This window comes from Mastacembelus armatus, chromosome 22, assembly GCF_900324485.2.
Source record: "Mastacembelus armatus chromosome 22, fMasArm1.2, whole genome shotgun sequence".
Classification (NCBI taxonomy): domain Eukaryota; kingdom Metazoa; phylum Chordata; class Actinopteri; order Synbranchiformes; family Mastacembelidae; genus Mastacembelus; species Mastacembelus armatus.
In genome coordinates, this window is record NC_046654.1 from 13,906,430 (window position 1) to 13,921,717 (window position 15,288).

At 42.2% G+C, this 15,288-nt stretch overlaps 1 protein-coding gene across 4 annotated transcripts in view; it reads left to right on the forward strand.

Annotated features, from left to right (window-relative positions):
- prkd3 (protein kinase D3) overlaps window positions 1-15,288 on the forward strand; it is a 31,981-nt gene that overhangs the window by 1,120 nt on the left and 15,573 nt on the right. For 3 of the 4 annotated variants that reach the window (XM_026302372.1, XM_026302361.1, XM_026302349.2), the window contains exons 2-3: window positions 119-322; window positions 434-756. In XM_026302372.1, coding sequence (XP_026158157.1) covers window positions 262-322; window positions 434-756 — 384 coding nt within the window. In that variant the 5' untranslated portion in view covers window positions 119-261. Of the gene's footprint in view, window positions 1-115; window positions 323-433; window positions 757-15,288 lie in introns of all 4 variants that reach the window. The other variant, XM_026302359.2, reaches the window with a different exon arrangement.

Consider the following 15,288-nt stretch of genomic DNA (forward strand, 5'->3'; position numbering starts at 1 on the left):
CCTACAGCACATCAGACTGAGAGCAGTCTCTACTGCGCTCAGACAGGTGGACGCTTTGTTTTTTAATTATAAAAAAAGCACAGTGTGTGTCTGCTTGTGTGTGTGTTTGTGGTAGCAGGCTTCCTGTGGCCAGAGTGGATTACTGACTACAGCGAGGAGAAGGAACACCACTCCAGGATATGAAGTTTATTGCAGTGATTTTCCCGCAGACGTCCGTGAATTGATCAGAGACGTTTTCTCCATCACCTGCTCATCTAGTAAATGAGGTTATCAGCCTCCTGGTTTCTGAACAACAATGTCACTTTGACAAACACATACAGTGGTGAGTCATTTTGACTGATGAGGACCACAGATTCCCTGTACCATGAGTTTTGCCACAGAGATCCAGCTGTAACTTCTTCTGTAACTCCTCACTGAATCCTCCACTATTTAGCGTTTCACGTTGCCATTGGAAGAAACCCAATGTCTGCCTCCCCTCCCCCATCCTTACCTCGAGCCTACCTCCACTCTGTCCATCCGCAACACCAGTCCTTGCTGTCTGCCCTGTGTCCGTCGCCGAGCCCGCCTGGACCGCTCTACACGCGGCTGTCCAACGGGAGTCACAGCGCCCCCAGCCCCACCGACTCCCGCAGCTCTTTCCATGGGGTGTCCTTCCTGCTACAGATCGGACTCACCAGGGAGACGGTGAACCTGGAGGCCAGTGACCTGTCTCTCTCCGCTGTCAAGGACCTGGTGTGCTCTATAGTGGACCAGAAGGTAAGGATCTCAGTCAAACACACACTTTTGTACGATTCACAGTCATTTCAGCTACAGAGGACATACACCTCTATCATCTGAAGTGAAAGGTTTGAATCCACTACAGTTAAGTGAAGTTATCCTGTTTCCAAACTTTACCATCAACATTTAGAGGCCCAGCATGATTGTGCACCAACATGTGTCCTACCATCCTCTGCCATATTCATCTGTTTAGGTTTTGTTTCCAAAGCAGACATCTGGGCCTCATGCCCCAAAATGAGTCAAACACCACAGAACCATGCACACAACAGCACTAGCGCACTGAGCCCAGTAGCAGCAGTTATTTACATTGTGGTGTAATGTTGCTGGACTTACATGGTGCAAGTGCATGCATACAAGCTCATGAGCACACACGCATAAACAGAACTACTCAGTGGTTTTGCTCTCCCTGTTTTATTTTCCATGACACTGGTAATGTGTTGTAATGATGCTGGAGTGTAGCCTCATAATAAGAAGTGGCTTTAAACACAAGTATAGACTGCATCATTCAGCATGATTTGCCATCTCATATTTGTCTGAGTGAGAATATCCTAAGTACAAATCAACGGCGCCAGCTTCAATTTGCCCGTTCTTGTTCGATTGTGCTCGAAGTGGACGGGGCGTCCCGATCGTGGTGTGTGTCTGCCACTTAAGTGTCTGTGTGCCTGTTCATAATGTGCAAATTCAATATGAGGGTAAAACATTAAAATTTTTATTTCTAGTTTGAAGTGGGCCTGTAATAATACACACCGTAAAACAGCAACACCACAGATGTTCTGCCTTTTAAGTGAAGTGGTAAATAAGAAAAAGAAGTTCATTGTACCCTGACCAATACCAAAACAGATCCAAAGTGCATTAAACTAACAGTACATCTGCACAGTAATACAAAGAATATTGCAAATTGAATGCTAAAGTTAACATCTATTATAACAAATAGTTATTATAGCATCTTATTATTTTGCTACTAAATACACGGCGTTTCTAAACATATGTGGGGACTCTAAACCTCTTATAGTTATTGTTTTCTCTGAGCCCATAAATGTGTTCTGTACTTCATAGCTGTGTGGGATTAATCATGTGCAAAGCCTCTTGGAATAATGAAATGGCCCCTGCGTGCATCCTCACATTGCTGTTTTTTTTTTTAAGCTTTTGTGAGAAATGTTGATTACTCCGTGTGTGTCTGTAATTATCATTTAGTGAATCAAAAGAGGATCATTAAACAAAGCACTTTCATCAGCTATTAGGCTCTAAACATGCAGGAAGGTCAGTGTTATATTTGTCATAACAGAAGTAAGGAAAAATGAATGAAGGAGAAAAAAACAAAACAAAACAGTGGAAGCTGGTGAAGACGTTGTCTGTACTGAGCCTGTGTCCTTTGCTTCCACGTTGTCCAAGAAGAAATTCCAGAGGAGCGGGGTAATGTTGTTGTTCTTTACGAGGTCTGCTGATTCTCACTAGCTAGTTATGAACAGTTTCTGGTCTGCAGAGCAGAAAATCTCATCACTGCACATATTTACATGGATCCTGTAACATATTGGCATAGTTACAAGAATCTGTAACAGGAAAAGGGTGGGAAATACAATGCTTTGAAGACAATTCTTAAAGAAAACCAGTGCGGTGCATTCACGGTGAGTGGGTGCTGATAATCTATAAAGATAGGATCGGAATTAGTCATTTCTTTTGTGCAGTTTAATCACTTTGTATCACTTTATATCATGCCGGTTCATCTAAAGATGCAATGGACTCTTAATAGGTTATTCCAGGAAATTATCCAACTCATGACTAAGAGTCATGAGACCTTGCCGTAAACATCTAAGGATAGTGTAGATCATTTTTTATGATTACACTGTATACTGTACATCATCAACACGGAACATACAACCTGTTCTTCCACCTTATAGTGTTTCTGTTAAACACTGCCAAATGCAGTGTACTGCCTCAGCTTTTTCTTGAAATCCAGCCATGTGGCTTTGATATCACTGGAAAATATGACTGTAGGCGTTCTGCACTCTTCAGTCCATCCCTGCCTCACTTCTTGTTCTAAAATATGCATGACAGTGGCGAGCCTTTTACAAAGTCAGCTCATCCTGGCCAACTTTTCCAGCTGAAGATCTCTGACCCTGACTTAGCCCTTGACGGCCCTCCAAGGATGCCTCCAGTCAGCAGAGAACCTCAGGTGTCCGTCAGCAGAGACGAGACAGGAAAAAGCGTTAGTCTTCATGTGGTAATATCTGTGTGGAGATAGAGTCTGGATGGAAGTGTATTCCCCCCCTTCGAGCTGCTGTTTCCTCTGCTGAGAGCTGGCCTGCTTCACTTAGTGACTCACCACTCAGCCATGTAACAAACATGGATTCTTATCCTGACTTTAGTCTGTCCATTCAGTGTTGAGTTTTCTGCTGTGTCAGATCTTTCACATTGGAATTTAGTTGTATGGAAACCATGGTTTTAACTGTGCTGATACCTCGGTAGTCTACAGGCTGGTATGACAGTGGCTGAGCAAGTCATGCACCTTCATGGTGATTATCTGGGTTTGGTTCACTGTTCCAGCAGGCCAAGAACAGCAGCCCAGATGTTCTTTTCTCAGGAGATCTTTTCATGGCATCCGATGGCGCTTTCAGGCGTGCTGGAAGATGTAGTCCCTCCACTGTCTATGCTCTTTTTTTTATTATCTAATAAGTAAATGTGCTTTTATACTTTCATTTTCTTTATGACAAGCAGTGGAACGGGGGTGACATCAAGGCAACTCGTAATGTTATTTAGTTTAGCCTCGTCTTCTTACTGAATAGGAGATCAGGAGCCATAGATAGGAGCCATGAACTATCTGCATTTACGTTCATTGATTCATGCAACACAGCAGTGAAATGTAGGTCTGTGGGAAGGCTTGTGTCTGGCCTCCTCTGATGCCACTAGTCACAGCTCTTGCAGTCCCCCCTGTAGCATCTCTGTCACCGCTGCAGCACTGTTGTGCAGTTATATTTTTGAAGAGTCAAAATGTCACTTTTGGCATAGTCTACAGCACAACTATGTAAATCAGAATACACCAGTCTATGATGGATCATTTTCACAGTACAAAAACCTCATTTTTACTGCCTGTATTTGCAATCTCATTCTTTTAGCATCATCCCAAAGCTTGTGACCATAGCTTAAGGACAGAAAGTTGCTTTCCTCTGTTGCACTGTTGCTTTTGTTAGTACATTTTTAGCGTTTCTCTTTGGCCTAGCAAACAGTATCAGTATAGGATATATCCAGTCCTCAATGAAACTGCGTGGTAATTCCAGAGAAATCACTAGAAAAAGAATTTATGTTACAGTGGATGCTTAGGCAGCTGTAAAATAACCACTATATTTTTACTATATATTTACTACTATATTTTTACTGAGTAATAATGTATCATGACCTCAAGGCTGACATTCCATATCTTTCCTGAACCCTTTGGTTTTGAATTAGTCTCATTGTTTGACAGGGAGTCATGCAGCCTTTTATAGTAGCTCTGTATTGTATAGATTTTGTACAGCTCATTCCTCTTCCTGCTAACGACTGAACCACATGACTTGGCCAGAGGCCACAGAATAGATTTGCTGTCTCCCTGTTCCCAGTACTGATCTGAGATTGGTTTTAATAGTTGTGGTTTGGACCATATTCACCAACCTTTGTGCTTAAGGTCAATGTTATTTAGGGGCAACCTGATCCTGATAGGCTCAGTCTCAGTCTGTTTGAGCAGCTATTGCGGTTATTGCTCCTGCAATTTACTGAAGTGTTAGCAATTGGCGTGAGGGTATCACTTTAAACATGGCTCCATCAGGACTGTGAGAAAGAATGAAGGGAGCCAACCAGTTGGTGGGGGAGACCCTCCCAGCCGGGTACCATCCGGCTCAGATACAACCGATGATGGCCCATTGACGGCCCCCCAGTGGCTACACACAGCTCCAAGTTGAGACAGCCTAGTTTCACTAGTCTTGGCTACTCTGTCTAGATTTTGGAGCTTGATGAATGGCGCGAGATAAACATCCATAGCTTCCACTTGTTGAGCGCTTCCTGTTTAATGTCGCCCAAGTCCTCTCGTGCAGTCCAAGAGGGAGCAGTTGTGGGACAAAAGTTCACGACTCTCTGAGAATGAGTCTCAGTTAGCCAGCTGGTCAGCCTGGACAGCCAGCCAGCTACAGAACATTCCTCTTGACCCAGGCATTTTTGGAGGATGATGTGATGTTGCTCGAGATGGGTGGGATCAGACTGCTAGGAAACTGAAATATAAAAACCAAATACTTGCTTTGGTAGTATTAAACATCTCACAGATTTGAAGAAAGTCCTGTTGCCAATTGTGTGATCATCACAATTTTGAGTTGAGTTTGAGTCTCTATGGGGCTATATTTAATATCCAACAAAGAGGAAATTTAATTTTCAAAAAGGTGAATGTTGGCAGCAAACATGTTTAATATAAATTTCCAGTGTAGCTTGGATTCAGTTAAAAGTTTCACTATCAAAGCGGATGATGAAGCTTAGCAGGCCAGGAGAAAGGAAATTTGAAGTTTTTTGGCACAGGTAATGGAAAAAAACATTAAACTCAGCTTTAAGCCTCAAATGTTAGTTTTATGAATACTTTAATTTTAGCACTTGTCTCTAGGATGTTGCTGCGTTTTTCACTGCAGCTGGAAATGCTGTGAAAAGCAGCTGCCCTAGCCACAGTTTTCCCTACTGGTTTTGTCCGTGCAGTAACTCCCAGTCTCGGGTTGAGGGTTGTACAGCTGCCTCTGTAATTAGCGAGACAAAGGCCTTTTTGAGTCAGAAACAGGCTACATTGGACAACATACACCATAATGGCACTGAATTATAAAAACAGAAGGATTTGGATTATTCCAAAGCTTTTAGCAACATCACTTCCATTATGCAAGGTAACAATTGGCAACGAAAACAAGATTGGCTCAGCATTCCTTCTCAATATTCATTAGACCGAGTTGAGAGAGGTCTTTCTTTGGTTTGCACTTTGTGCTGCTGTTTAGCAGACGTTACTGTGTCCAATAGATGAAGATTCAGCTTTGGTGATGATATGACTGTAGTATCAGAAAGCCCTCTCACTTAAAAACTTTATGTGTTGTTATAGGTCTGTCATAGAGACGGTCTGGGTCTGGTCTGGTCTATAGAGAGGAGTAAAACATTTAAACAAGAGCCATAAAGGAAATGAGAAGAGAAAATAGTAAGGTAGAAAGGTAAAGATGGAAAATGAAAAGGCTGCACTTCATAATGACCAAAACTAACTAAAACACAAGTGAAATAAATCACCACTAACTCCTTTACTCCTCCTGACAGTATAAGCCCACAAGCCAACATCTGCCTGTTCCCATGGAGCTGGCAGGCATATTTCACCCTTGTGGATGTCCCAACAGCACATGGCTTTATGTGTGATATACATGGGGCAGGACGTTTCCTGGAAAGCATATTCAGCTCCTTCTGAAGAAAAAAAACAGGTCACCCTTAAGTCAAAATATTCACTGTTGGTTTTTAACACACAACTGTTATGGCCCCAACCTTTTTCCAGCTTTGCTTTTTGATGGTTTTCAGTGTTCATTTTCATGCATTTGGATCTATTCCAAAGCCAGGGAGTTGACTAAATTGATATCACAATTGGGATTGCTGAAATAACCAAACATCTTCCATGTACAACTCAAAAACCTACTTGCAGAAGGAATCTATCAATTTCCCCAGCCTTGGAGTAATTTGTGGAAAAGGGAGAGAGAGGAGAAAAAGGAAAATATCTCTGAAGTTAAGTGAGCTAAGTAATTTCTACCATCTGCAGTGCACATTTCTGCCGCCTTGCTCTCCTTTAAATGTAAAATGGCAAGGCAGAACACAGGATCCTGGCCACAAGAGTCAGAGAATGACAGAGTGGAGAAGAGTGGTCCTGTCTAAGGAAAGGGGGCAGGGGAAGCTGGGACAGCCCTGCTGGCAGGCCTTGCATAGGGTGCAGAGGGGGGGGCGGGACTTGTGGCCACTGCATGACTGATGTTTGATGCCAAAACCATCAACAGGAGGCTGTGCTTCTAGGGGTTGCCCAAGTGCATTTCACCATAACTTGATTTTAGCTAGTGCCGGGTGATAATCTCACATCACTCCAATCTCTGCTAATGCTAATGCTGGCTGAACGGGCTTTGATTGTGATTATATTGACCTGGTGGGCAGTGGCATTTGTTCTTGCGAGGCCAACGGCGTGTGATGATTTGGGAATTCTTTCCGAGAGACTCCACTAGTTTCCATTCATAAATTTGTGACTGTAGCATAACACGGTTCGCTGAAAGAGGATGTCTCGTTTCCCTTATTAATTCACTCATTAACAGCCTGACTTTTCCTGTCCTTAGACTGAAGGTCTACCTTAACTACGTGTGCTGACAACCTCAGCACTCTGAGAGGAGCTCAACCGTGACAAATGCTGAACAAAGGGGGTAAAACTTGGCTTAATGATAAGGACACTGGCCTCTACAATATATTAACCCTTGCTTAGCTGAACTAGTTAATCACTAAAGCTGCTTCTCTGACCTGAGGAACCCTTCACTGTAACAGACGTTATAATCATGATATTAGCAGATCTATTACCATGCCAGAAATGTCTCCAGTGCTCTGCAATGAAGAGTACACGATCTGTGTTGTAGCTACACGGTCCCATCAGTGTGGCAGTATTGATCCCTGCAGTAGAAACAGGTTGCAGTGTATCTTAATTTGTGTTGTTTTCTCAGCACTGTTTGCCTTTCCTGTCTTTGAGAGCTGAGTGATCTGTCAAACTGATAGGAAGGTGGTAGGGGAAGTGCAATTACATGTTGAACAAGATCACAGCAAGCATCCTACTGTGTTATGGAGCGAAAAGTTTTTTAGTGTCACTCATTTAATTTTCAACAACACTATGAGATAAATGGAAAGAAAAGTAGTTGAATTACTATTCTGCTTTTGTTTGATTGGTTTATTTGGGCATTTTAAACCCAAGGGAAACTCAGTCACTCAGCATGACTCATTTTGTCACTGTGTCTCTTTCTCCAGTCGTATTCTCTGTTCACTTAGTTCTCCACAGAGCCGCTCCCTGTTTCCATATTCTCCCTGCTCCTGCCCTGCAATCTGCTGTGGTTGGTGGAGCAGCACAGCCTGTTCAGCCCATGTGCCTGCATTCAAATGGCTTTCTTCTGCATTGGACTTGTTATTATTCTTGTCTGTGTGTTTGAACGTTCTGAGAAATTGCCTCTTGGTGTCTATTTTTTTAAAAAGTGACAGCTTGGCTGTTGGAAGCTGCACTGAGTGTTTCGTTAACTTCTCTTACATTAGTTCTTTTACTTTTTAGTTGTATTTTTGTAATAAAAAAAAAAAGAAGCTAATTCAGCAAAAGAATCTCAGTAAAAGTAAGTTCAGGGATTTTCTCATTATTAATCAAAAAGAAAGAGAAAACTGGAAACAGCTAGTCCATGTCCACTTTCTGTAACATGGGACCCACAGTGATTATTAATGTTTCTGTTGAGCAACAGCAGCATGTTCCTACATCCTGCTATTACCACACACCTTCTGACCTCCTGCACTAGCAGAACAAGAGAAAATGCAGTCGCCATCAATTTCACATAAATTCTCCCCAGGTTCACCTGTTTATTTGCCCCGTGTGGAGGTGAATCTGGCAGCGGTCCCCTGCTACTCCATGCCAGAGAGGGGAGGCGAGGTGTGCACTGCCGTATATCTCTGACGTGGAGGAGCTGGCAGGGGATCGCAGCGGGGATATAAGTCATCAGCAGTGTGCGGGGGCTTGGCCAAGCACGTCTTAGATCACACTGCTTTCTTCCTGAGAGGCTTCAGATGCTGTGAATCAGCCTTTCTCCTCTCTGCCTGCCCCGTGGACCCAGTTAATGCATACGATAGTCACACACACACACACACACACATGCATGAGCATGGCATTGTTGTTTAAGAGTGATGAGACTGTTTTTGTCATGTATGTAAAGAATTACTGCTCTTAGGTTGAAAGCCACCTGGCTTCCCTGGCTTGCAGTGGAGACAGTGACCTCACCATCATTATCTCTACTCAACTTCACTGCTTTTGTACTTTAAGCCAAATTACCACAGAAGAATATTTTTACTCTGTGTCCAAATAATCACAAGCCTGGTGAAATAATTTCAGGGATTTTCTTTGGAGAGCTTCACAGCAACATTTTGTAAAACCAGAAAGAGATTTGGCTGGAAACCATCAGCTGTTGTGGTTGATGCAAATTGGGTAAGTGGTATAGCTTTGTTAGGGTCTCCTGATGATTGAAAGAGGTCTAAGATGACAGGTGGAGAGTTTCCTACTATATGCTGTGGTCTGGACAAGGCCCTGGACCTCAGCTCAGTGGTTAGAGTCGTGATTCCACCTTGTCTACACCAGAAATGTAGATATGCACCCACATGCTCGCATAGACTGCAATCACACACATACATGCATACATACACAGCTCTCAGTTTACAGTAAAAAGTGAATTATAATTGGATATGAACATGTGGAACTTTTTCAAAGCCCTGGTTTTCTCATCTTACCAGCCAGGCTGCAGTCTGCACATGTCTCCAAAACATGCGTGAAAGTAAGACAAGGGGTGTGCTCCGAGATGTTAGTCAGACAATAAGTTGCTTTGTCATTAAATTGACCCTTGTCCATACAAAGCAGCACAATGAGCGTGTTGGCTGGATGAAGCGAGGAGAGTTAGAGTGGAGCAGCAGTGAAGATTTGCAGCTTGTGCGGTGTGTGTTACAGTTTTGAAAGGGTAGGGTGTCACGCATATTGAAATTGACTTTAGTGCCAGATATTTTTCAAGTATCGCTTTATTTCATGCTTGGCTGAAACTTTGAGAAGCATGAACATCATTCACACTGGATTTGGAGAACATGTCGCTGCGTTCTACTAGGATACAGTCTCTTACAGTGCAACCTGTAAACGAACTGTGAGCCATATTCTGACACATGGAAGGAAACAAGTCACTCAGCCCGAAGAGTCAGAAAGTCACAGCTTCTCTTGCAGCTCCCCTACCACATGAGTTTCCTTTCCACTGCATGTGGCTGCTTCAGTTGGTTACCAGCTTAGTGGAGTCTTCCTTTCACAGTGGAAAAGAAGCTGACTTGGCTTCAGGAGAACCACATTATGAATGTGTTGAGGAGAGTAATGGGATGCATTTGCTTGATCCCGTATGTATACAGAGATGTCTAGTAGAATATAAACCATATGAGGGTAGTCAGTCAGCGACACGTAGGCCCCTTCTTGCTCTTTCTGCCTCCAGCAGTTAGTGTGTTTGTCTTGGCCTGTGTCTGCAAACGGAGGAGCAAATAGTTCTATGTAATGCATCATTAAAATGAAGCATGCTTCTCTGCCTTTATTTCCATGCACGGGCTGCAGGGCAGGAGGGACACACGGTCCATGGAGTTACTTGACTCATCATCGGCTATGGTCAGTAGCTCTGCACTGTATATTTTAACACAGCAGTATTACTTCAATTGTCTAATTTAGAAAGTGTCTCAGTTACTATGTTTGTTTACGTTCTACCAGAAAGAACTAAAGATATTATTTTCCACCTGTAAAGTGGGACATTTACTAAATATTACACTCACCACCCTGTACTAACCATATTTAAGGGATACTTATCAAATGTCAAACTATTCCTTACAGATACGTAGTTATGATGTGTTTCTGCACCACAGTTAGTTCAAGCTTCAGATGTGGAACTGAAGCTTTAACTGGCTTTTTAATCATTATTTCTTCTGTTTAAATCACAAAACAGGTAACAGGCAACATTTATGATGGACCATTTTAAAGGTTACAATATTTTCTATGTAGTATGTATTATATTTTTCTTGTATGCTGCACTTGTAATTACTATTATTTCAGACACAGTGTAAGATTAAGACTACACAGAAAAGAAAGCTCAGCTTGTGTCATTCCTACAATGCAGGGAATTGCAGGAACCATGCAGCCAAATTATCTGGAAACTGGACCCAGAACACTTAATTTTGCACAAGAGCGTGGAAAGCCAGAGTGTTTCCAGTGTGTCCTTTTTGATGCCTCGCTCCAAGTGACAAATGAATTATTTGACTGCTGTTGATGTGAACATCTAGTAATCGTATAATTCGCTGCGCATGTGTTTCGCGTGCCATGCTGTGTGGAAAACTTTTGTTTGGTATTGCATTAATACTATGTAAAGAAAACAAATACAGTTCCACTGTTGACTTTAATAAATTAACACAGCTTTCCACACAGCGTTTGATGTGACTTGAACAAAGCAATTACGCAGCTTTCCCCCAAGGTTTGCGTGAGCGCATAATTGGATTTTCCAATGCATTTGCTTGACGAGTTACTGAAGAATATTTTCCTCTGTTGTGGCCATTAACATGCACCTCTGAGTCAAACAATGGTTTCTCCATTGTTTTGAAATGAAACAGTTTTCCTACTGTATGTGTGAAGTGGAACTTAGGGTTTGATGACTTATTGCAGCACATGTTAAATTTATTAAATCTGCTAGACATCAAAACTCTAACAAGTTCAAATATAAATACCATTAGGTCCATCTCTCTTCTTATTGACCTTATTCCTAATTTAAGGTATTCCTAGGGTACTCTCTTCAACTATGTAACAAACAAATAGAAATAAAAAACAATTCTGGTGTGGACTCCCTGAGGGTGTGTGATCTGTGTCTTTGTACTATTAAGTAATTGCAGGGTTATAAATCAATGAGCTTCTCTATCTGGTGAATAAAACCACCTTGTATCATACTGATCTTGTGACGCTCGTTATCTTGCCACCTCAAGCTAAATAAAGAAGGGCCTTCTACCTCTTGACTGTATTGAAATGTTTCACAAGAGCCTTGATAAAAGTATTTAGGCTCCTCTGCACGGAGGTTAGCTAATCAGAAGTTGTTTTTATAAGCTGCCGTGTTTACTAAGCTACAAATGTGCCTTATGCACAATTTTTTTGCTCATGCAGCGTGACCTGGAACAGGATATTTTACTGTAATTCTCCACATCTGCATGACCCAGTGCCAGACTAATAAAGGTGTGAAGCAGCCTGAGGTCAAGCAGCATACTTTTCCTTGCTGTAATCACATGACTCTCTGTCAGAGCGTTTGCACCACCCTCAGCACTGCTTCCCCTTTGCCACTCACCTCCTACACACGCGTCACAGAAACTCTCCGATGTCTCACCCCATAATCATTATTCTATTTTGATATGAAATGTAGAGAGCTTTCACACTTTGGTTTTTGAAACTCTAAAATGTTTACCACTGGTTACAACTTTCTGCTCCCAGATTTAAAATCACATTATGTTATGTTATGGTATACAGTACAATAGAACATCTATACAAGGAAAAAAAAAAAAAAAGTATCAGTATTCTTTAGTGCCAAATGGCACATGTGGTTATTCAAACCAGATCATTTTTTCAGAGCGGTCTTGAGGTAATTTGTTTTTGGCTCCCAGTGAAATAGGACCATATTTCAGATCTGCCCTGCTCCTTGGCCCCTCTCCCGTCCATCATCTCCCCTCCCCTTCCTCTTCTCTGCTGCCTCTCACTCTCTCTACTTCTAACAGGATTTAGCATATCAATGGCGGATTAGCTCGTTTAACAAAAGCTTACTACTGCAAAGCCCCTTTCCACTCGTCTTTCCAGCATGACTTGTGGACCTCACACACAGATCCTCCGTGCTGGGGTCTTTGGTGTGCGTGTGTGGTCGTGGCTGCTCAGCTGAATGGATTTGCGTTTGAAGATGACAAAAGACATGACTAGTCACTATGAGCTGCCGGAGATCTGTGCAGTAGCAGTGGGTGATAGTACGTGTGTGCGGGAGTGCAGCTACTTGGAAAAAACTTGTATGAGCAGAGTGATTTCTGCGTTATGCATGCATGCCCCCACAGGTTAGCCATCAATTTTCACTTTATCTGTAAAATCTGAGCAACATACAAAATGTGCCTTAAACCTGCCACTCTATTGTTCTTTTACCGCTGGCTTCCTTTGCTTTAATGGAGCATGGAAAAAAAGTAGTGTCCTCTTCCTTTGCAGCCATTATGTGCAGATGCTCCTGCTTTGGAATGGGACCTATTCTGTGCAGTGGAAAGTGTTGCATGAGTTGCCAAGGGGGTAGGGTGTGGGGGTTGACTCCAGCTGTCTAGATTTGGGCATGGACCGCAACTTTTGTATGTGTATTCAAGAGCAGGCATGTCAGGCGAGTGGAGGAAAACCCCACAGTGACACTGCAGCCAGCTCAGGAAGGATATCCCTCCTCCTGTGTCTGTGGTGGTGATGGTTTGGGCCACATAGCAGTAATCACCTATTACGTTTAGGATGTGGGTATGTCAGAAGGTGTGCTGTAAACGTTCCACTATGTAGGTGCGCGCTCTATATTATGCTCCGAGCTGAGCAGAGCTTGCTCCTCACTGATTCCGTAGAGCTATTAGCTTCTCATGTAGACCCCGGATACATCAGCAGTCTACGATGAGGCTGACACACACACATTATAGACCTGCATGCCGACCTCTTGACTAGGAAAGGAAATTGAAGCACCTAGAGAAAACTTAGAATGATAATAATAAGACATCATCCAGACTTTACATAGAAAGACTTGTGATAGATATGGACCCATTACCTGTTTGCAGTGAGATGAAAGTTCACAAGAATTCTCTCTTGTAATAAAAAAGTATAGAAATGGACTTTAAATATATATATATTGATGCTTTAACCTCAGATGACCTCAGTGCCTCTATTTGGGAATTACCACTCCTGTAAATATTTGGGTAATTATAATAGGGAAACAGTGCAGTGATTCAACTTTGATTCACTTTAAATGGAATTATCATATTTATTTAAAGGGTCAGTTCACCAAATTACATTTTAAAAAAGCCTTCTTCCTAGTTATACCCTTGTAATATTTACCAATGTTGATTTTTGTGGTTTTGTGATATCTCTCAGTGAGTTACCTATGTCCATTCCAACACATTGGAGGTGAAAGATATGTATTAAATTTGTGTTTAACAGCTTTCCAGAAACAATAACCTAGTTACTTATTGATTGGTCCAGTATGCCTTCAGTGAATCATTTGCAAAGTAACTATTGCATAACATTTAGCCTGAAGAATAATGATGCTCAAAATATGTTTTTTCATGAAGTTAACTTATGGAAAGTTGGAAAAGAGGTATTGGGTCCTTTATTTGTGTGTCTCCCCATCTAAACCAGGAGTCCAGTCTGCTGGTGTCTGTAGTGATCAATGTCTGTGCAGAATTGCGTTGTTGCCTCCTGATGGCTCACCCTTCTGGCTTTGTTGACATGAGTCATCTGATACGCCCATGTTTTCCCGAGCCATCAATCTGTCTTGCTTTCTCTGTATCTGTGTTTCTTGGCTGTTTAAAGGCACCAGGTGTCTTGTGTGTTCCGTGCTCAGACACTGTGCCAACTCTAGTGCTCCTGAGCAATAGTGGCATTGTTCTGTGTGGCCCATTGTGTGTGACCCTGATTCAGGGGGAAACAGCTGGTGGATCCTCCAGTACCAGCCTGTTTGGCACCAAGACTGTGCTCATGTTTTGGTTTAAAATTACAGTGCCACATTTCCCATTTTCATGCAAAACATGCAGGACGGATCTGAACATGCATCTACTGTTGATCAACTTTTTCAGGTTTGCAAAAGACACATCATCTGCAGGATTTGCAAACATTTTATATTTAAAACAGGACTGTGCAAGTTTCAACTATGAGTTGGGTTTTGTGGATTTGCACATTAGGTATTTCAATATTTATTCTATATTTCTTGTGTGTCTATTCATAAAATTAAACACCTGTTCTTCGGTCAAGAACATTGCTGTCCAAGAGCTTATGAGCTTCCCTGAGCACAGGAAGTGAGTCAGTACTGACCAGCTCTGCACTTCCTGTGCTCTGATTCTCTCCTACTCCTCTCAGGATGTTTACCTCCTACTCCTCCTCCTTCTCCTTCTCTTCCTCCACATCTCCCTCTCCCACCCTTATCTTCGGCCCCTTCCTTGATCATGTGACTTCACGTCAGCTTGCTCATGACAGCTGCAGTTCATGACCTGACTGCTAAGTTGGGGGTCTTGGCCATGCTGCACGTTTCTTTGCGTACTAAAACATACATTCTACCTAAGCACAGCAATTTTTGAAGTGATTTGTCACAGTCATTTCTGGTTTGCATTAATATATCACTGTATTCTTGGAATCAACAACAAGAACAACAGCAACTTACAACATGAAGTAAAAAGAATTTGCTCATAAAACAAGCACAAAGCAGAACACCTGAGATTCTTGACATGAAGAATATAAATGCAGGCCACTAATTTTGCAACGAGGAAAGTGGATGTAAGTCTTTACCCAGGGTACTTTTTGTGGTATTTCTTCCTATTTGAATATGAACTAGATTTCTCCGAAGTCTAAGCATTAGTTCTCTTTCTGACCCAGTGGTGTCAAAATACTCCTCCTGATAGTGATGTAAGACACTGCAAATATCACAATATAAGCACGTGTGTGTGCTTCTGTGT